Source organism: Cervus elaphus, chromosome 2 (genome assembly GCF_910594005.1).
Source record: "Cervus elaphus chromosome 2, mCerEla1.1, whole genome shotgun sequence".
NCBI classification, from domain to species: Eukaryota; Metazoa; Chordata; class Mammalia; order Artiodactyla; family Cervidae; genus Cervus; species Cervus elaphus.
This window is the reverse complement of record NC_057816.1, coordinates 3,268,275-3,291,431: the sequence shown is the minus strand read 5'-3', so window position 1 is coordinate 3,291,431 and position 23,157 is coordinate 3,268,275. Positions and strand designations below refer to the sequence as shown.

The 23,157-nt window shown below is 53.8% G+C and overlaps 1 protein-coding gene across 3 annotated transcripts in view; it reads right to left on the bottom strand.

Moving 5' to 3' along the window:
* Window positions 1-23,157, bottom strand: part of SHANK2 (SH3 and multiple ankyrin repeat domains 2) — a 554,292-nt gene that overhangs the window by 193,981 nt on the left and 337,154 nt on the right. For all 3 annotated transcript variants that reach the window (XM_043924118.1, XM_043924122.1, XM_043924126.1), the window contains one exon: window positions 13,828-13,903. In XM_043924118.1, coding sequence (XP_043780053.1) covers window positions 13,828-13,903 — 76 coding nt within the window. The remainder of the gene's footprint in view (window positions 1-13,827; window positions 13,904-23,157) is intronic.

Genomic DNA, 23,157 nt, shown 5'->3' with positions numbered 1-23,157 from the left:
TGCCCTGAGAACAGAAGAACTTGCCCACGCACAGCTCTGCAGTTTGTCCCCAGAGAGACCCCCAACCACTTCTTTCAAGCCTGGGAAGCTTATCCCATCACTGAAAGGAAAGGTTCCTGGAACATCACCATGCAATGGCCAAAACGATAACTTACAAGGACAGGTGGGAAGTTTAGGGAAGTTCTCAGAATATAGAGCAGAAAGGCAGAGTCAGAAAACATGAGAAAGAAGAAGGGACGAGGGGAACGAAACTCAAACGGTCCAGCCTGGAATCCAGAAAGATGGAGACAGAGAGGTGAGGGGGTTTTCATGAGGACAGTACAAGGATATTCTTAAAGCTGAAGCTGCTTCAGTCTGAAGGAGCCTCCAGGAGGTGAATGGATAAAGGTCATTTGTAGAGACATGGATGGACCCAGAGTCTGTCACACAGAGTGAAGTAAGTCAGAAAGAGAAAAACAAATACTGCACATTAACGCCCATGGTAAAGAATCCACCTGCAATGCAGGAGATGCAGGGCACTTGGGTTCAATCCCTGGGTCAGGAAGATCCCCTGGAGGAGGAAATGGCAACCCACTCCAGCATTTGTGCCAGGAAAATCTCATGGACAGAGGAGCCTGGTGGGCTACAGCCCGTGGGATTGCAGAGTCGGACACGACTGAGTGACTGAACCCGCACACACACTCTTACATACACACACACACACACACAGCTGATTCAGTTCATTGTACAGCAGAAACTAATGTAGCATTGTGAGGCAACTATACTCAATTAAAAAAAGAGAAGACTCACACCCAGATCCATCACCAGGGCATTTCAGAGCATCCAGGGGAAATAGATATGGTGATATTCCTACAAAGTTCCAGGGAAGAAGCAAAGAATCTGCATTGTAACTTGTCGCTGGTGAAAGGAAAGGGGGAATGAAAAGCCGGCGCTGCCTGTGTCTTTCAGGATGACCATCCTGAATCTGGAATTGTGCAACCCTGAGCACGTGTGAAAACCAGAGACTTTTCCGTTACAAGAGTTGATACTCTAGGTACCTTTTCTGAGGTTGTTACTTGAATACGTGTCCCAGCAGAGCAAGGGACAGTTCTCTTATCCAGCAGCTCACAGAAGGGGGCTCTCAGAACAGTAACTGTACGCTGACATCCGTACCAGAGCCAAGAGCCAGAGGGCCCTGATGAGTGTGCCAGGGACCCCGTGGAACACGACGATATTTGATAACATGCTAAAGATGACAGCTCTTCCGCAAGAAAAGAAGAAAGGCAACACGAACATCACGACCCCAGTACTGAGCGAAAATGTGTCACGATTCTGAACAAACTGATAGACGGGAAGGAAAAGGATCCACTTGCCGGTGATGCTAGAAACACCTTTCCCATGTGTCTGTAACGTGGAGCTGGAGTCTGAGCCCCACACCTGTGCTCATGTAAATGTGTGTGTTATCACAATAATTAACATTTCCTGCTGGTTTTTAACTTCCTTTTTTAAGTACTTTATTTATGTATTTATTTGGCTGCACCAGGTCTTCACTGCTTTTGAACTGTGGTGCTGGAGAAGATTCTGGAGAGTCTCTAGGGAGGCAAGAAGATCAAACAAGTCAATCCTAAAGGAAATCAGTCCTAAATATTCATTGGAAGGACTGGTACTGAAGCTGAAGCTCTAATGCTTTGGCCATCTGATGGGAACAGCCAACTCATTGGAAAAGACCCTGATGCTGGGAAAGATTGAGGGCAGCAGGAGAAGGGGGCAGCAGAGGATGAGATGGTTGGATGGCATCACCAATGTGATGGACATGAGTTTGAGCAAGCACTGGGAGATAGGTAAGGACAGGGAAGCCTGCGTGCTGCAGTCCATGGGGTCGCAAAGAGTCGCACACGACATGAGAGACTGAACAAACAGGATCATGCAGGATCTTAAGTTGCAGAATGAAAACTCTTAGTCAAAACAGGTGGGATCTCATTCTCTGACCAGGGATCAAACCCAAGCTTCCTTCATTGGGAGCACAGACTCTTCGCCACTGGACCAACAGGAAACTCCTGGCTTTTAACTGTTGAATGCAACTGAGAGACAGAAGCTGGAACACTTAAATATGGACATAAATGTAACAAAGGGGTCAAGTGATCCTGCCTAAAATTTACTTAGGAAAAGAGGAGTTTGAGAATGGTATTTAAAGGTAATCAGCAGATCAACAGTGACTGTTCAAAACTGGGGAGAAGAGGGGTAGATAGATGAAAGCCTCATCTTTTATAGGAAAGAGGCAATGATGCTTTACATTGTTCAGTGAAGACATGGACTTGCCAGGTGGCGCTAGTGTTAAAGAACCCACCTGCCAACGCAGGGGACATAAGAGACACGGGTTCAATCCTTGGGTCTGGAAGATCCCCTGGAGAAGGAAATGACAACCCACTCCAGTATTCTTATCTGAAGAATACCATGGACAGAGGAGCCTGGCGGGCTACAGTCCACGGGGTCTCAAAGAGTCGGACACAACTGAGCGATGGAACACACACATACAATTAAAACATAGCGGGTAACTGGAGAGTTAGCGAGAGAACCGTCAGGAGAATGAGGTGAAAACAGTGAAAGTGGTCTCTCTGGCAAGATTCAGACTTAAATTGAAGAAAGTAGGGAAAATCACCAGACCATTCAGGTGTGACCTAAGTTAAATCCTTTACTACTATTCAGTGGAAGTGACAAATGGATTCAAGGGACTAGATCTGATAGACAGAGCGCCTGAAGAACTATGGACAGAGGCTTGTGGCATTGTACAGGAGGCAGTGATCAAGACCATCCCCAAGAAAAGGAAATTCAAAAAAGCAAAATGGCTGTCTGAGGAGGTCTTACAAATAGTTGAGAGAAGAGAAGCTAAAGGCAAAGGAGAAAAGGAAAGATATTTGAATGCAGAGTTCCAAAAAATAGCAAGGAGAGATAAGAAAGCCTTCCTCAGCAATCAATGCAAAGAAATACAGGAAAACAATAGAATGGGAAAGACTAGAGATCTCTTCAAGAAAATCAGAGATACCAAGGGAGCATTTCATGCAAAGATGGGCTCAATAAAGGAAAGAAATGGTATGGACCTAACAGAAACAGAAGATATTAAGAAAAGTTGGTAAGAATACACAGAACCATACAAAAAAGATCTTCACGAGCCAGATAATCACAATGGTGTGATCACTCACCTAGAGCCAGACATCCTGGAATGTGAAGTCAAGTGGGCCTTAGAAAACATCACTACGAACAAAGCTAGTGGAGGTAATGGAATTCCAGTTGAGCTATTTCAAATCCTAAAAGATGATGCTGTGAAAGTGCTGCACTCAATATGCCAGCAAATTTGGAAAACTCAGCAGTGGCCACAGGACTGGAAAAGGTCAGTTTTCATTCCAATCCCAAAGAAAGGCAATGCCAAAGAATGTTCAAAGTACCGCACAATTACACTCATCTCACACGCTAGTAAAGTAATGCTCAAAATTCTCCAAGCCAGGCTTCAACAGTATGTGAACCATGAACTTCCAAATGTTCAAGCTGGATTTAGAAAAGGCAGAGGAATCAGACATCAAATTGCCAACATTCGTTGGAAAAAGCAAGAGAGTTCCGAAAAATATCTACTAGTTTATTGACTACGCCAAAGCCTTTGACTGTGTGGATCACAACAAACTGTGGAAAATTCTTCCAGAGACGGGAATACCAGACCACCTTATCTGCCTCCTGAGAAATCTGTATGCAGGTCAGGAAGCAACAGTTAGAACTGGACATGGAACAACAGACTGGTTCCAAATTCGGAAAGGAGTACCTCAAGGCTGTATATCGTCACCTGCTTATTTAACTTATATGCAGAGCACATCAAGTGAAATGTTGGACTGGATGAAACACAAGCTGGAATCAAGATTGCTGGGAGAAATATCAATAACCTCAGATATGCAGATGACACCACCCTTATGGCAGAAAGCAAAGAGGAACTAAAGAGCTTCTTGATGAAAGTGAAAAAGCTGGCTTAAAACTCAACATTTAAAAAACTAAGATCATGGCATCCAGTCACATCACTTCATGGCAAACAGATGGGGAAACAGTGGAAACAGTGGCTGACTTTATTTTGGGGGGCTCCAAAATCACGGCAGATGGTGACTGCAGTCATGAAATTAAAAGACACTTGCTCCTTGAAAGAAAAGCTATGACTAACCTAGACAGCATATTAAAAAGTAGAGACATTACTTTGCCAACAAAGGTCTGTCTAGTCAAAGCTATGGTTTTTCCAGTAGTCATGTATGGATATGAGAGTTGGATCATAAAGAAAGCTGAGCAGTGAAAAATTGATGCTTTTGAACTGTGGTGCTGGAGAAGACTTTTTTTTTTTAAAGTATTGTTAACCATCCAGGTAAAGAAAGTGAAAGTCACTCAGTCATGTACAACTCTTTGCAACCCCATGGACTATACAGTCCGTGGAATTCTCCAGGCCAGAACACCGCAGTGGGTAGAATAGTGCTAGAATAGTGCGTTTCCCGTCTCCAGGGGACCTTCCCAACCCAGGTCTCCCACGTTGCAGGCGGACTCTCCACCAGTTGAGCCACAAGGGAAGCCCTTGGAGAAGACTCTTGAGAGTCCCTTGGACTGCAAGGAGATCAAACCAGTCCATCCGAAAGGAAATCAGCCCTGAATGTTCATTGGAAGGACTGATGTTGAAGCTGAAACTCCAATACTTTGGCCACCTGATGTGAAGGACTGACTCATTGGAAAAGACCCTGATACTGAGAAAGACTGAGGGCAGGAGGAGAAGGGGACGACAGAGGGTGAGACGGTTGGATCGCATCACTGACTCGACAGACAGTGAGTTTGAGTAAGCTCCGGGAGCTGGTGACGGACAGGCAAGCCTGGCGTGCTGCAGTCCATGGGTTCGAAAGAGTCAGACACGACTGAGGGACTGAACTGACTGTCTGACTGCCACGTGGGGCTGTGTGGATGAGGCTGGGGGAGGTGGAAAGACAACACTTTCTTCCTTTTCCAGCCCTGCCTTGTGGTTTAGTTAAATTGGTGACTTATTGTGTTATATGCATGTAGCGTTTGAACCAAAATCTGTGAAGGGAGGGTAAATCTTAGCCTGAGAGTAAGGAGCGGGTCTCCTGTGCTGTCAGACAGTGAGGGTCAGAGGGTGTGGACTGGTGCTGGGGGGCTGGCTTGCAGTGGTGGGGGTGGGGAGGAGGATAGGCTGCTCAGTCCCTTGTGATGAACTGAGTGAGGAGGAGAGCGGGAAGAAAGGGAGCTGGGGCCAGACCGCAGAGAAGAGCGCTTGTTGTGGAATCACAGTAGGCTAGGGCTTCCCTGGTGGCTTAGCTGGTAAGGAATCTGCCTGCAGTACGGGAGACCTGGGTTCGATCCCTGGGTCAGGAAGATCCGCTGGAGAAGGGAAAGGCAACCCACTCCAGCATTCTGGCCTGGAGAATTCCATGGACCGTATAGCGCACGCCCGCAAAGAGTCGGACACGACTTTCCGTTCACCACAGGCTCAGACTGGGGCCTGTTCCGTGGGGCTGGGACTGGTGCTGAGGAGACCTGGCTCCCAGCTGCCCCTTGTACGCAGGCGGCCACCCTGGGAGAGGGAGACGGGAGGGCGGGGACACGCACCTGGGGTGACTTCTGAGTTTGCCCCGAGAGCTAGCCCTCTCTTCCTTGGTTTCACAAAATTACAAAAGAAATAGGTCATTAAAAAATTTTAAAGTGTAGAGATTCCCAGGTGGCACAGTGCTAAAGAGTCCCGCCTGCCAATGCAGGAGTCACAGGAGATGCTAGTAGGATCCCTGGGTTGGGGAGATCCTCTGGAGAAGGAAATGGCAACCCACTTGAGTATTCTTGTCTGGGAAATCCCATGGACAGAGAAGCCTGGTGGGCTACAGTCCATGGGGTTGCAAAGAGTCTGACAGGACCAAGCTCTCACGCGTGCACACAAAAATACAGGTATGTACAAATTCAAAAACTAAAAATACAGATATGTATCGACTAAAAAGTAAAACCGCCTCTTTCCCTCTCCCAAAGGAGCTGCCCAAGGGCTCCATGCCCAACCCCTGGGTCCAGTCATCAATTAACAGAGAGGAGAACAAGAGTGCTTTTCCTTATGAATCTAGCCAGTGCTCGTCCTCAGAGATTGATCCCTCCTTCTTGAGTCTAAGGAATAATAAAAAATGTAGAAACATAAAATGATGGTGGAGGAAGAGGGGGGGGGAAATCAGTGCCTCTTGCCATTCAGTTCTTACTACCTACACACCGAGGCAGTCTTCCAGAACACAGAGCTAGGGTTTCAAAGGAAAGCCAGCTACCCACACACGCGTTCACATCCAGCATCCCTCTGGATTTATATAGCACATGCTTCGAAGGAGCTGCAAGCACCAAACACATATCTTCTCATTCATCCTGACATCAACACCGCTGGGGACATGGCATGAGTCAGGAGCCTGAGCCGCACTTTGTGAACCAGGTTGGGGGGCGGGTCAGGGGCCGAGGCACCGAGGTGGACAGCACGTTGCCCAAGGTCACGCAGGGACTGGTTGGAAAGTCAGATGGAAAACTCAGGATGCTCAATTTCGAGGGCTTTAAAAGGCTTCAGACGATATGCACCGCCTGGGGCTTCCCGGGTGGCTCAAGTGGTAAAGAATCTGCCTGCCAATGAACGAGCTGCAGGAGACGCAGGTTTGATCCCTGGGTCATGAAGATCCCCTGGAGGAGGAAACGGCAACCCGCTTCGGTATGCTTGCCTGGAGAATCCCACGGACAGAGGAGCCTGGCGGGCCACAGTCATGGGGTCTCAGAGAGCCGGACACGACTGAGGTGACAGCACGCACGCGGTATGCACGCACTCAGAGACCATCTCGGGAAAGAGCCTCGGGAAACCGGAAATGGAGGCTCTCCCGGGGGAGGGAATCGGCTGTGTGGTTACGATGAGAGGCAGGCGCGCTCTGCGTCCTGTAGCACTTGTGGGCATGTTGAATTTTTTAACGTGTGTATCTATTTCCAATTACCATTTTCAAAAGATAAAAATTGGACTATGATGTCTGAAAGCCATGAGAATAAGTGGCTGCAGACCGTGATGTTCAACTGCTCAACAGGCAAGATTTGCCACCCTGCTAATTCAATCTCTAAGAGCAAATTGGTCTCCTTGAGGGGGATGAATAATGAGATTGAGCACCTTCGGAGACCCTCATTTGTGAGCACGATCCTTCTGAGTAGGTGAGAAGCTGCCTGTGCGGCAGAGCTGCTGGAAGGACTGGGTCTGACCCCCTCACCTCCGGGGGCCCCTCCCTGTAAAGCCCAAGGGAAGGGGGCTTTACCACCCTGCTGTCCATCACCCCCACCTCCAGGCCTTGGCACTTCCCGTCCACTCCAGCATCACCCCGTCCCTTGACTCCATCCACCCTTCCACCCCCACCTTCCCCCCAGCCCAACCCACCATCGCCAAACCACACCAGGATGGTGGCGAAGGTCTCAGAATTCGTCCATTCATCCTCTGCTTTCCTGCGGCCAAGTGGACCAGACCACATCCCTCTTGGGCTTGGAGCCCTCCAGTCTCCCCCGCTGCAAGTGTGAGAAACACTCCTTCCACGAAGCCCCAGGTCTGCCCTGACCCCGTCCTCTCTGCTCTCCGGGCTCCCAGCTGCCATCAGGCTCTTTTCACCCCAGTGTCTCTGCGTTTGCTGATCCCTCCTCAGTCTTCACGGGCTCCCCCGCTGTTGGCTCAGTGGCCAGTGTAGGAGAGGTAGGAGATGCGGGTTTGATCCCTGGGTCGGGAAGATCCCCTGAAGGAGGAAATGGCAACCCACTCCAGTATTCTTGTCTGGAGCCTCCCATGGACAGAGGAGCCTGGTGGGCTACAGTCCATGGGGTCGCACAGAGTCAGAGGTAACTTAGCGGCTAAACAATATCAATGCAGGTTTCAACTCAAAAGTCACTTCCTCTGAGAGCCCTACCCTGGCTCCCTAGCCAGAGCGAGCCTTCCGCAACCTGCCCAAGAGGCTGCCTGATGGTATCGCTGATCCGCTTCACAGCAAAACCACAAGGAGGGTTTTTTTGGGGGGGCTTATTTATTTGTTAAGCTTGTTGTACTCTTCACTAATTAGACTTTAAGCTACATGAGGTCAGAGACTGAGCTTGTCCTGTTTAACCCCATATCCTTAACATCCTGAATAGTTACATTTTGATGAGTGCTGGCTGATAGATAGACAAAGGGATGGAGGGGATGAATGGATGGAAGGATGAATGGGCAGATGGATGGATGGGTAGGTGGTTGGATGGATAGATGGTTGGATGAATGGGTAAATGACTGGGAAGGCAGCTAGCTGGCTGTTTGGCTGAGTAGACAGATAGTTGGATGGATGCATACCTGGCGGGGAGATGAGTGGATGAACAGATGGAGTCTAATCGTCCTGGGGTGAGACCCTGAAGTCCTCCCCTCTCCCAGGTAGACCTCCCCTGGAGGCCCCACCCTAATGAGGCTGGGGATCCGATTTAAGGACACGGAGAACTTCAGACGCTATTTCCTGTGTTGAGAAGTGTTTTAAAATATGACACTGAACTACCTTAAGATTCTGTTGTAGAAAAGGTCCCAGGTCCTCTGCCTTCTGACCTGGACACGTGTCCACATTTCTAGATCCTTCTACCACGTGCAGGGTGGGTAGATGGCAGGGAATCTGAGGCGGGAATCAGCTCGAGCAACCAGACACGCTCAACCATGACGGGGTGTGTCTGCGCCCTTCTGCTCTCAGCTCCGAGTCAAGTTTCTGACATAAGAGGGGGTGGGAAGGGGAGAAACCTCCCGACTGATTCAGAAACTGTCTCCATTGAGTCTTGCTTCCCTTGCTTGCATTTTCTTTCATCACATCTGCATCTGCCCAGGGGAGGCCTGAGCCCCGAGCCACTGGTCCAGGCTGCCACCCCACTGCCCACCGTGGGTATAACCAGCCCGAGGCTGCAGCAGCCCCCAGACCTCTGTGTCTAACATGAACCTGGAAGCAGGCTAACGAGTGCCCAGCTGGTGTGAGGCCACACGGCGGCATGCAAGCCCCCTGGACGCTCTTCGCCGCTCACCCAGAGGGCCAGAGGTCAGCCTCTCACTTCAACATGCACTCCAGAGTTGCCCCTGCCAGGCCTGGGAGACGATGGTGCACGGGGGCCCCAGCCTGCCTCACTGCCCGCCCTCCAACGCCTCTGCCAAGCTCACGGTCCGGATAAGGTCAGCTGGGGGCTGCGGCAGGATCCCACAGGTGGGCCCCTGCGCCCTTTATGGAAAAGCTCAGAGGCGCTGTGGTAACCAAGGCAACGTCCTTGCTCCCACCTCCCAGCACCCAGCGCGGGGCGGTGGTTCTGTCCTGACGGAGAATCTGGCCTCTCAGCCTCACCCGTCTTCCTCAATCCCAGGCTGGTCCCTGGGCCGACGCGGGGCAGTAAGGAGCCTCACCCTGGGAGAAGGGGTGCTGAAGGCATGGGCTGTGTACTCTGACAGCCTCAGACACGCGTGCGGCTGAGGACCAGGTCCTTAACTTGCCCCCCACCCCCGCCACCTCCTCTCCAGGGTCCGCCTGCCAAGCGGAAAATGACACCAGCGTTCCAGGGGGCTGGCAGGGTCACTGGTCAGTGGCGCCGTGATCCATGCGAGGTGGCTGGCACGTGGCAGGAAGTTAACAAACAGAACGATCGTCATTCTGATTTCTTTCGTGGCAACACCGCGTCACGTGGGGTCCACGTGGGGCCTGTTTAACTCCTTCCTGTGGGAGAGGGCGTCTGGCTTCTAAAGTGCAGTCAAGACCAGAGCTTCTACCATCTGCTCAGCGGCTACCCTGAGAGCCAGGTGTGGCCAGCAGGTCCCTCCTCTGCGGTCCCGGGTACTGGCCCACAGCAGGTACTCGGCACAGAGGGAGAGCCCGAGCCTTCATCTGCGGCCATGACGGGGATGCTGACCCAGCCCCCGGCTCGGAGGTCATCTGGCCCAACCTTCTGTGACATTCCACCAAGACGATGCCCGCCCTGCTTGACTTCCTCCCTAGATGGGGGGAGGCTCTGTGCTGCCGCTGAATAGCCAGGATGGCTCCACACGTCCGCTGTCGGCCGAGCAGCAGCAGACATCCCTGCTGCTCTCTGGACCTGTTCTCACTCACAGGACACGTGGCCCAGCCTGCCCAGCCCCAGGGTCTTCCCTCCTCCCAGCTCAATCAAGTCAGGCCCCTCACGGCTCCTCTGTGGGGAGGCAGCCCAGCCCGTCTCGAGCGCTGAGCATGCGTACACACCCGCCCTCACACACACACACGCCGAGGGTGGCCTGCTGGCTACTCTCCGCTGGCGGGGGATCTCATGGGGACACGGCTCTGCCAAGGCCACAGCCTGTGGGTGAGCCACGCCCGGCCCTCCCAGCTCTCAGAGGCCCCCTTCCCTCAAAGCCCCACGCCCAGCCTGGACAGCCCTCCAAGTCACCATGGCAACAGCTCCCGAGTGTTTCTGGAGCCTCAGGCACCCCTCCCTGCTAGAAGGGAAGCCAAGTGTGACAGCGTGCTGACCGTGACCATGGGCCCAGGGTCCACTTTGATGGGCGGCCTCCTGCTAAGGCACAAACAACTCATCTGACCCAGATAGAGACTCATCGGCAGAAGCCAGGGGCAGGCCTGACTCCCTGGAAACCATCGCTTCTCTGAGCGCCCCTTATGTACTGTGCTGGCGGCCAAGCTGCAGATCACAGCTTGGGCTTTTAAGGTCAGGAGGTGGGCAGTCTCAGCAAGGTCTGAAGAGCCCAAAAGCCCCCCGAAAGAGGGGACTGGCTACTCTGCTTGGAATCACATTTCTGTCCCAGCACATCTTGTTTATGAGAGAAAGGAGGCTGGGACAGGGGAACCCTAGAACCAGCGGTTCCCTGCCTAGGTATACGCACAAAAGAACTGGAAACAGGTGTTCAAAAAAAATACTTATACACAAGTGTCCACAGCAGGCTATTTACAACAGCCGGAAGGTGGAAGCAGCTCAAGTGCCTGTCCACAGATGAATGGATACACAAAATGTGGTCCCTCCCCACGACGGAATACTATTCATCCTCAAAAAGGAAGGCTGTTCTGACATTTGGTACGGCACAGATGCCCCTTGAGGACATTATGCTCTGTGAAAGAAGCCAGACATAAAACGGACAAACAGCGGATGATTCTACTTACAAGGAGGCCCCCAGGGCGGTCAGATTCTCAGACAGAAAGCAGGACGGTGGGGGCCATGCGCTGGGGTGGGGGTAGGGAGTGAACGTTTAATGGGGACAGAGCGTCAGATTGGGAAGATGACAGTTTTCTGGCAAAGGATGGTGGGAACTGCTGCACACACCGTGAACGTATCTGATGCCAGTGGGCTGTGCACTCAGACACGGTTATGATGGCATCACTGACTCGAAGGACACGAGTCTGAGCGCACTCCGGCAGACAGCGAAAAGAGGGAGGCCTGGCGTGCTGCCGTCCATGGGGTCGCGAAGAGTCGGACACGACTGAGCGACTGAACAACTACCATGCCACTGAGCTGCGCTGGCACGTGGTTACGACGGTAAAGTTTACGTTACTTGCATTTTGCACTGAAGGTGAATGTCGCTCAATTGTGTCCGACTCTTTGCGACCCCGTGGACTGTACAGTCCATGGAATTCTCCAGGCTAGAATAATGGAGAAGGGGTAGCCTTTCCCTTCTTCAGGGGATCTTCCCAACCCAGGGATCGAACCCAGGTCTCCAGCATTGCAGGTGGAGTCTTTACCAGCTGAGCCACAGGGAAGCCCAAGAATACTGGAGTGGGCAGCCTATCCCTTCTCTAGCGGATCTTCCCGACCCAGGAATCGAACTGGGGGTCTCCTGCATTGCAGGCAGATTCTGTACAAACTGAGCTATCAGGGAAGCCCACTTGTATTTCACCTCAATAAAAAATTAGAGAAAAAAAGGGATGAAGCCCCGACACATGCCACAGCATGGACGAACCTTGAAAATATTCTACTAAGTGAAGAAGCCATTCGCAGAGGACTGCACACGCTACACACTGCAGGATTCCATTTCTGGGAGATGTCCAGAACAGGCAAGTCCCGAGCGACAGAAAGCAGACTGGTGGCCGCAAGGGGATGGGGCAGGGAAGGATGGAGGCTGCTTCATGGGTTAGGGGGCTTCTTTTCCAGGTAACAGAAATGCTGTGGAACCAGATAAAGGTGATGTTGTTTGGCTGCTAAGTCATATCCACCTCTGTGACTGCACGGACTGTAGTCCCGCCAGGCTCCACTGTCCGTGGGATTTCCCAGGCAAGAGTACTGGAGTGGGTTGCCATTTCCTTGACCAGGGGATCTTCCCGGAGCAGGGACCGAACCCGTGTCTCCTGCACTGGCAGGCAGGTTCTTTACCGCTGAGCCCCCAGGGAAGCCCGAGAAAAGCGATGGTTGCACAACACTCTAAGGGTACTAAATGCTGCTGAATTGGGCGCTTTACGGTCACGTTGCTGCTGCTGCTGCTGCTAAGTCGCTTCAGTCGTGTCTGACTCCGTGTGACCCCACAGACGGCAGCCCACCAGGCTCCCCCGTCCCTGGGATTCTCCAGGCAAGAACACTGGAGTGGGTTGCCATTTCCTTCTCCAGCGCATGAAAGTGAAAAGTGAAAGTGAAGTTGCTCAGTCGTGTCCGACTCTTAGCGACCCCATGGACCGCAGCCCACCAGGCTCCTCTGTCCATGGGATTTTCCAGACAAGAGTACTGGAGTGGGGTGCCATTGCCTTCTCCGATGGTCACGTTAGGTTACGGAAATTTTAACTCAGTAAAAACAAACACATGAAACCAGGTTCTGCCCCTCGGCAGGCAGACGAGTATTAAGACCCCACCGAGAGAGTCCGGGGAGAACCAGGGGCGGGGGTCCGGATCCTTCCCCCGCCCGCAGCTTCTCAGGTAGGGTGGGCAGGGAACTCCAGACGGGGCCCCAGTTGGCCCTCACTGAGCCCCCTGCCCCCACCTTGTCCAGTAAGAGTCTAGTCTGGGTGGGGGGACAGAGAAACTTTGCGCTTGGGGACACTCAGAGCCGGAGAAGCTGACGCAGCAGTGGGAACACGGGCCAGAAGTGCCACTCGCTCCCAGCTCTTCCTGGAGTCGTGGTCTGAAACGGCGCTCCCCCTCACCCAGCAGGACACCAGTCCGCCTCCGCAGCCCCCAGAGCTAAAAGGCAGAGGTGCCAGGACCCAAGGAACGGCTCCCTGCATTACACGAGTGTGTTTCTGCTGGAAAACCTGACCCCCCGCCCCGTGCCACAACGCTCTCTGCAGGAACCAAATGAGCCACTTCTGAAGGAACCAGAAAGCAAACCCGCCCCTCTTGCAAGGTCTGCAAGCTTTCAGGTCACCAGGATGAGCCCTCCTCTGACCAAATCTTTGACTCAGCAGCTGGAGGAGCGGGGAAAATGCAAATAACGTGGAAGCGGAGGCTACTCTCATGTCCCCCAGGAAGACGCTGCCACGTGCAGCCGCCTCCAGGCTCCTGCGGCCCAGCAAGGTCATGCTTGTCCTGCTTTCCCCCCAAACAAGGCCAGGCTCGCCTCCTCCTCTCCCTTGGCCACTCCATCCGTGCTCTCCAGCCCGACTGTGAGCCGTGGGTGGCCCAGAGACCACTTCTCGAGCGGGTCCTCTGGAAGATGGTGGTCTCCATCATCCCAGCCCATGTCCACAGGGGTGAGGGTGGGGCACGGTGACGGGGGTCACACAGAAGGAATCAAGCCAAGGACCCGAGTGCTCCATGCAGGATGGTCCAGCGCCTTCCTGACACCTACGAGCATCTTTGAGCAGAGGGGGCCTGGCAGGAGGAACCATGCCTTACCTGGAGGCATCGAAGCTGTCGTAGGAGCCGACTGTGTAGTGCCGGAAGAGCTTCTTGCTGCGGTCTGCACGAGTTTCTGCACAGAGAGGGAAGAGAGACATCATTTAGAAAGTCACGGTCCCCAAACGCTGAAACCACGAGAGGCTGGCCAAGCTCCCGCGTTTGTCTGACCTCGGAAGCGTGGGACCCGCTTCTCCTGGGGAAAGATCTGGGAGAGAGATGAGGCCCTGCTCTGTGGCCTAACTTTGCAAAGTGTGGGGGACGCCGATGAACGCCAAGGATGACTGCTGGAGAGTCCCGCGCTCCGGTCCCCATGGAGGCCGAATCCCAGGGTCCCCAGGTGGTGAAGGATGCGCTCTGCAAAGGAGACAGGGCCTGCATGGGCCGGTGGCGGCCCACCCGGCACATGGAATCTGCTAGAACGGTATTCTCAAGTGATGCTGCCGAGCCGTCCAGCAAACCTGAGAACCTGTGGATGACTGCTTTGGGGAAAAAAGAATGTTTATTGCTATTTTGCTGATTATCATTGTGTGTGTGTGTTCAGTCGCTCAGTCGTGTCAAACTCTTTGCGTCTCCATGGATTGTAGGCGCCCCCCCGCCAGGCTCCTCTGTGAGTGGGATTTCCCAGGCAAGGATACTGCAGTGGGTTGCCATTTCCTTCTCCAGGGGATCGTCCCACCCCAGGGATCGAACTCGCATCTCTTGCGTCTCCTGCATTGGCAGGTGGATTCTTTACCACTGTGCCACCTGGGAAGCCCCTGATTATTGTTACTTTCTCCTAAAACAAACAAAAGCTAAACAGACATGATAAGTTCCTAATTAAGTCCTCTGCTTACTTCTCTTACTCAGCAGATTTCGAGGTAAATTTCACGGGAGATTATATGAATGGTGTAGTTAGGCTTAATTGATAGCTCAGAGCTGGAGGGGGAACAAACCCACAATAGCACAAATGCAAGAAATACGGCTGCTTCTGATTTATTGTTCAGATATTTCCCCCCACATACCTCCTGCATACCCTCTTTCCCAAACCCTGGGAAAAATACAGAGAAATTTTGCAGTTGGCTTCAGGAGGATGGCTCAAATCTCATGTAAACCCTTGTAACTGTTGTCCGTCTCCCTGACCCCACGTTACATTCAAAGCAAATGTAACTTTATCCAAATCCAAAAGCACATTTCCAGTGGAAACGTGAACAACCGCAAGGGCGTTGAGAAGGGTATGCCTGATAACAGCTGACCCCCCTCAGGCCCAGAGGCAGCTGATGCAGCAAAAATACACATCCCCTTCTATTAATAGAAAGTGTGGTGTTGCCTTTGGGGGAGGCGAGAGCAGCAGGTGGCCAGCTTAGGACTACATTTCCCAGCACCCCCTGCAGCAAGGCATGGCCACGTGACCAGCTCTCACCAACGGAACTTGAGCACACGCCACTGCAGGTGGGGAGGGGAGGGGTGTGTGTGTGTGTGTGTCTGTGTGTGTGTGTGTCTGTGTCTGTGTGTGTGTGTGTGTGTGTCCCTTCCAAGCTTGGCTTCTATGGGGGCCAGGGAGATCTCCATACCCTCTCTTGCTGCTTCTCCCAGCTCAAAGCTAGGACTCCCAGGCCCGAGAGGATTTGATGGGATCTTCAAGGATTCGTAGCAATGCCTGGGTCGCTGTGCGTTAGCTGTGAAAGTGGGCAGCAGACTTGTCCTGCCTTGAGCTACACTCCAGGGACCTGCGTGTCACAGCAGCTAACACTGCCTTGAAGGCACTCTGTGACTCGGCTCCCCCGGCCTTTCCCATCACTCCACCCAAGGCTCCAATGATACGCAAGTTACAGCTCCCTGGATCTCGGTAACAGCTGCACTGACGCTGAGCACTGACCGGGTCCCAGGCCCTGTTCCAAGTGCTGCTCTTGTGCCCACTCATCTGCCCGTCACGGCCCCTGGGGAGGGGGTCCATGTGCCACTCTGCAGGTCTCGCCAAGTCCGGCCAAGGGTGGCTCCCCTGCTTTCGCTCCACCTCACGCCACCCTTCCTGTCCCCGTGTGCCCTCGCCGTGGAGTGAGCCACTCGCTTCTGCTTGGCGTTTGTCTCTGCTCTGTCATCACTGTCTTTGGGACAGGCTGGGATGTGGGACCCCTCACTGCACTGTTTGCACCTGGACAAACGTCTCCTTGAGCGACAGATATAAAGAAACTCTAAGGGACTCAAAACAAACACATGCATGTGCAGTTGGGGCAGACTCTGGACAAGAAACAAAAAGATCAAAAAGCCCTAGGGCCCCTTCCGAGGAACAGGGAGCAAAAACAGGTACCACGCGTGATCTCTGCACACACAGCACCACCGAGGGGGTGGGCAGACCCCCTCAGTCCCTCCTTTGGCCCAACCCACCGACCCGCCCCTACCCTCACCCCACTTAAGGGACCAGCTCGCTCCCCTGGAGAGCAGCAAGGGAACGAGTTTCTGGTTCTCTGTCCCTCGTGGGGCAGCCTGCATCTCAGTAAAGCCTGGCCTGATTTCTCATCTGGCCTCTTTATAAATTTCTGTTGATGAAAGACTCCAGGAACCTGGGTCTGTAACATCTCTGTCCTCGCTAACGTCTATTGAGTCCCTCCCCCGGGGGCGCACATCCAGGCTCCCACTTGTTGGTCACAGAAGCCTGGTGAGGGAGGTAAGACTGCTGGACCCATTTTACAGATGGGTCTGCTGAGGATTGCCGAGGCCAAGGCACACGCCTGCTAAACAACGGGGCTGGGATGGGTCCCCGGCCAGCAGACAGGCTCCAGGGCCAGGCTGAGAACCAGCAGACCACACCAACGGGTCCCTGGTGAGGGCTGAGTGCCCTCTTGGTGCTTAAAGGCAGGGATCTGGCCTTAGTTCTCTCTGTATCACCTCTGGTGTCTAACTCTTGGCAGACATGCAATGTTGAAGCTGGCAGACCTAATCCCATCAGTCCACTGTAAATCAGCAAACAGAAACACACTGCACACAGTCGGAGGGACCTGGGGGCACTGGTCCAGCCAGGCTGGACGCATGTCTGCTGTGCTTGGCAGCCAGACCACATGTGCCCAGGTATTCCCCGTCCTCCTCTCTGGCGTCCTGCTCCACACACATGTTCACATCTAGTTACCATTTCTCAGGGCCACCTGGAGGCCAGGCCCTGTGTCCCCCATGCGGGGATTAGAAGGACTCAGAGCAGGTGGGGCCTCTGCTCTCTGGGGCTCAGGATCTTGGGGGTGGGGTGGGGATGCTGGCTGGGCTGAGGGCCCCAGGAGTCAGATAACTGCGTGGGGGAGGGGGGAGCCCATGGGGCAGGCCAGCCCTGTGACATCCGAGGGGGGCAACACAAGCCCCAGGCCCTGCAGGATAAGCGGGATTGGAACCCGTTTGTGGGGTTAAGCAACGCAGCTCAGGAAACCATTGAAGGACTGTGGGGATGGGCTGTTAACTGTTATTACAATTGCTTATTTCCTGTTGCTTAAGCCCCACGTGCAGGCTCTGTGCTGGTTGTCTAGGGAACTGCGGGGCTCTGAGAGTTGGCTGCCGCCGGCTGCTGGCTTGGGTCACAGGTTCCAGGTCGCAGGAGCGGAGCGTGTAGTCAACGTGTGTGTGTGTGTTGTGTGTGTACGTGTCCACGTGTTTACCAGCGGAAACAAATGTTTCAGAAAGAGACAGTTTCTAGATCAGCTAGCCAGGGGTTCCCAGAGTTTGGGATTTTGTGGACCAAGAAAATCTTAGACAAAAGAGAGAAGGATGTAGACTAACATGAGATTTACTAAGTTTTTAATCTGGCCTTAAAAACAACGGGATCCCTTCCGCTACCACAATTGTTTGATAAGAGAAAGGGGAGCTTTGGTGATCATATTATCTCTGACTGCTTTGTGAAAAACTCCCCCTGCACGGACATTCCCTGCCCTCTGGCTTCTGGACACAGTCAGATTTCTGCTCTGAGATACGGCCCCGAGGGACAGCAAAGGGGTCCATCAGCATCATCACCATTACCGTCACCAGCGCTGCCATCATCAGCCTCATCATAGCAGCAGCAGCATCTTTACCATCACCACCGTCATGACCAGGACCACACCACCATCGTCTTCACCACCATCATCACAGCTTCATCCCATCGTCACACCCGCCTACCACCATCATCATCACAGCATCTTTACCATCACCACCGTCACCACTACCATCATCGCCATTACTATGATCGTCATCTTCGTCACAGCCTCAGCTTCATCACCGCCATCAATCACCACATCCCTGTTATCACCATCACCATTAACATCATCCCATCATTGCTGTCATCACTGCAGCTCTACTAAATTAGCTCTTTTTTTTCCCAGTAAATGAAGTCTTCCACCTTATTTGGTCTTCCTGCAGCAGCCAGGGCTAAGTGGATTTCTTGCTGCTGTTTTGCAGAAGTAGCAGAGTGCCATGATGAGGGATGTGGGCTCTGAGGCTACAGTGGCCTGAATTCAGAGCCCAGCTCTGCTGTTTACTGGTTGCAGGTCGCCAGGCTCTTCATTTGTAAAGTGGGGATAATAACAGTTCCTACTCACAGGGAAGTGACTGAGGAGTAAATGAATTAATACATGGAAAATGCTGCAACAGTGCTTGGCAAGTGGAAAGCACTCTATTATCTGGTTCCTCCTGTGCATGTAGGATTAGGGTCCTCTGCTCCTCAAGGAGGCCTCCAAGGTTACACAGAACCCCAGCTTTGGACTGGCATACCCCAGAGCGTTGTGCCTCTGGAGCCTGGCTGAGAGTTGCCAAGAGCTGTTGTGTTTCCAAACATCCACACGTATTCTAAGCGCTTTATCTTCATGAGCTCAATACTGTTACTGCTCCTGGCAGACAAGTGAGGAAGGTGAGGCTCAGAGAGGTTGAGCGAGCTGCCTGAGGTCACCCAAGCCACTGCGAGTCACAGCCTCGTGGGTCAGCATCCTCTTGGGTCCCTGGGAGGAGGCATCTTCACCAGCAACCCAACCATGACCCACAGAGGGGCAATGGCCTTTTTTCTGAGATGTTCTGAAGTCTGGAGGCTGAGGAAGGCGATCTTGGCCATGAGGTGGGAGGACGCGGGCTGTGGGCAGCCACTGGGCGTCATAGCACGTCACGGGGGGGAACCAGCCTGTGAAGGCAGCCCGCACACAGCAGGAGGCGGGGCCGAGAGCCGGCCCAGGGACAGAGGGGCACGCGGGCCTGTCACTGAGAATCCCTGGATTTTCGCTTCTGGTGGTCATGAAGGCTACTCATTCAGGATTTCTGGCTTTATTCTCTCTGGGTGTGTGCTTGGATGGACCCTCAAAACTCGTTTTGTCCAAATGAGCTTTCCCAAAACTGACTCATGTCACTTCCTGGATGGATGGAACATACAGCTCCCAATCCAAGATCCCCCCGCCCCCAGCCCCCTTCACCTCCACACTGCTTCTTTGCCTGTGGGCATGGCAACCAAAATGTCTGAGATGATGGTTCTTGTAAGAACCTGGGTCCCCAAGTGTGCCCCCTGGGATGCATGACAAACAGGTGGTGTGAGTGGGAAAGAAACCTTTGTGGTTTCAGGCCCCTGAGATCAGAGGCGTGTTTGTTACTGCAGCTTTCCCGGGATACGCTGACTGATGCAGGCCACGCATGGTCTTCTCTGTCATGAAGTCAGTACACTCCATGTTTTGCCCAAGCCTGGCAGCACTGGCTTTCTGGCATCCAAGAGCCCTGGCGAGGGTAGAAAGGGAGACCAGACGAGATCAAGGCAGAGGCTGAGTTTGGCCCCTGTCTGAGAGGATGCCTATTCTTTCTAGAAGAAAGTGGAAAACCACCCAAGATGCGAGAGGAACACACTCCATTGGACATGGAGAGAGCTTGGCAGGCATCACAGGCCTCTGTGGGTATCAGAGAGGGAGGCCTCTCTGCTTATGAAAAGGGAGGCTGGAAAACTAACCACCTAAGTGGGAACTAGTGACTCATGTTTCCTAAACCACACAGAAGCTTCTCGAAGTGAATGGTTCACAACCGGGCCCAACTCCTGGGCCAGTTTCAGGCTCATTGCCTCACATGGAAACGTCGAGTCCCACTCAGCTTGGAGGCCAGCGGTCACTACCACACTAGTCCAAATGACCATCATCTTCTGAACCTCTACATAGAATGCGCTTCAGAAAATGTATCAGGTGACGCCACTTTTCTGCTTACCGTTCTCCGACGGTTTCCCAATGAAATCAGAGCTGCCTCTGCCTCCTCGTGCCCCTGAGGACACAGGTCTGTTGCGACGAGGCCCCGTCTGCCTTGAACCCTCCTCCCCGCTCACTCTTCCCTCCTGGATCACTCCACTCCTCTCTATCAGCCTCCTCTTGGGCTTTCCTGGTGGCCCAGATGGAAAAGAATCTGCCTGCAATTCAGGAAACCTGGGCTTCGATCCCTGGGTCGGGAAGATCCCCTGGAGAAGGGAACAGCTACCCACTCCAGAATTCTCGCCTGAAGAATCCCACAGACAGAGGAGCCTGGTGGGCTACAGTCCATAGGGGTCACAAAGAGTTAGCCATGACTGAGCAACTAACACTTTCTTTTCTTCCTCGAACCTGATGAGCTCATTGGCAGCCCGGGGCCTTTGCACTTGCAAGATTCTCTCTGGGACATTCCTCCCCCACCTCAAAGTTCACTGCGCTGCTGGGCCCCCAGCTCCTACTACGCAGCCTGGCACACAGTAGGTGCTCAACAGCTGTAGAGTAACCAGGCCAAGCGGGGAAAAACCCACGTTTCTGGGACCCTTTGTTCTCATCCAGCGTTGGCACAGCCACCTCCCTGGGTGTGAAACGGGGACAAGTTGAGGATACCGCACAGAAGACTGAGTTTAATTCCGACGCTAGGGAGTGGAAGCGGCCACCCCGCAAACTGAGAAACCGGAGTCCTGGCCTTGACCTTGGGGGCGACGCCCTGCGACCTCTCTCTGCAGCCCCCGACTCTCATTTTCTCCACTATCAAGCCAGACATTTGGATGAAACGCACCCAGAGCCGCTTGGCCTTCTCAGGGTGACCCATCCCCCTCCACCACCCATGTGACGGGGGACCAAACCCCCTTGCCTGGAAGAGGGCCACAAAGTGATCAAGCTGGTGTGCCCTGAAAGCTTTTCTCGGAATATGGCCTAGAAAAATCCACATTGAGAGGAAAAAAAAAAGACACCTAGAAATTCCATTCCCTATACCTCTTGCGACTCGTGAAAGGGAGTGACAGATTGCATGACGAGATTCAGATTGTCAGCATCTAAAATAGCCCTTCCCGTAGAGCTGCTGGGAGAGGATCCCTCCCGGCTCAGCGAGGAAGCTGGGGAAGGTCTCGTGGCCTCTGGGCCTTGAGTGTCACTGTTCCTGGCAAAGGAAACAAGAAGGGGAATCGTCTCAGAGAAACCGATCAAGACTCTGAAAGGTCAAAAAAGGACTCAAAGCATGGCGTGGGGACGACGTGGGCTGTAGGGGCAAGAAATGGCCGTGGGGAGAGGGTGAGAACCTCAGAGCAGGGTTGAGGCCGCATGAACGCCAGGCCCGGACCCCGACCTGGCTCCCACGTGGGGCAGTCCCCTCGCTTGTGAGTTGCCGTGGACAGGAGAGGCATGGAGGGAAGGCTGCATCTAGACAAGGCAACGTGAGCTTTAGTCCTAGAGAGCGGCATGGCCCTGGGCAGGAAAGAGCCTCTCCAAGCCTCAGTTTTCTCATCTGTAAAATAGGGCCAGCAGCAGAATGGACCTTACGGCCTTGTGGGGAGGGTGAAATGCCATCCCATGTCCAACACCCTTCCCGGTGGGCTGTCGGCCCCTGCTGTTCTCCAGGAAGCTGTCTTGAAAAGCACCCTTCTGCCCCTGGGACAGAAGAAGACCCCAACCACGTCTGTACTCAGAACCTCATGCCCTGACCAGAACTGCCGGCCTGGCTCATCAGAGCCCCTCCAGGGAATCTGGAATGAGAGTAACCAGCCTCTGTCCCCCGTGTGAATGGAGGATGCCTCTGCTTGGGCACCGAGGCTGTCACGGGGCTCACCTCATCTGGGGCACAAAAGAACGGACGCTGAAGCAAGAGGCTCAGGGTAGTGGTGACACGTGTAGGCCTAGAGAGATGGCTGAGCTGGCTTGGCTTCCCAAAAGGCCCCCACATCCTGCTTCCAGAACCTGCTTCTGGGACCTGCTGGGCCACACGTTTCACCTCGGGGGGCAGGAGAGGCCGCTGCGTCCCTACGGGGTGGTGGGGGGAAGCTTTCCTGCTCTGACTCGGCTCGCGTGGGTTTTACGTCTCTTGAACCACAAGAGCCCTCCCTATTTTCCAGCTCCTTTGTTGCTCTGGACAGAAACTCGCGTCACCCAAGTGGACTAAGGCAGCGTCTCCGGATTTCACCCAGGGGTCCAGATGGGCAGCGGGTCCACCACGATGGTGCAGCTAGCCAGGACAGCCGTGGACACCTGCCTCCAGGTCCTACTCTCCGTGTGGACCGTGATAACGTGCAGGGTTCCTAACACCCCCGGGGGCAGCTTGCCTTCAGGGAGGACCTCCAACCTGGCCCCAGGCAGACGCCCCTGGGCCAGCACAACCAGAGGGAGGGCACTGGGGATGGGAGGTCCAGACGCCTCCCCGCTCCGTGAGAGAGTCGAGATGGGCCACGGATGGGAGACTGAGCGCAAAGACGATGCAACATTCCCAGGTCACGTGGCCCAGTTCGTCCCCCCCTCACCCAACTCACTGTGCTGCCCAGGGCCTCTGGCTGTGGCCTAGCCTGGTGACAAGCTGCCCCCGGGAGCCTGAGACAGAGAGCGTGGAGTCCAGGGGAGGGGAGCCCGGAACCCAGGCGTGCCCCCCGCACTGCTGCCCCGCAGGCCTGTGAGCTGAACCAGCCGAGCTCACTCGCTATGCAGACAGAAACTCAGAGGCGGGGGCCTCCGCTGCCTTCAGAGTCCTGCCTGGCTGTGTCCACTGGAGCTGAGCCTCAAGCGCAGCAAAAGGTGAGTCAGACAGAGGCAGGCACAGAGAGACAGGCAGATATCCAGAGACAGAGATATACAATGACGCAGAGATAGACAGAGACAGAGGGGGAGACAGAGATGCACAGACAGACAGAGATGGTGAGTGATCAAGACAGAGACGAAGACGGAGAGACACACAGGGAGAGACGGACAGACACAGAGAGACAGAGCTCCAAAGACAGAGCGAGAAGAGGAAGTGGTCTCTGAGGACCCCCACGCCTCCCCCGCCAGCTCCCCCGTGTTCTGGCCCCTCCCCTGGACTCCGCGCCTTCTCGGCTGTTACGGTCAGCCCCTCGCCCCAGAGAGGCAGAAAGGACCTAGGGGACCCCTGCACGTGGGGGCCCCACACCCTCAC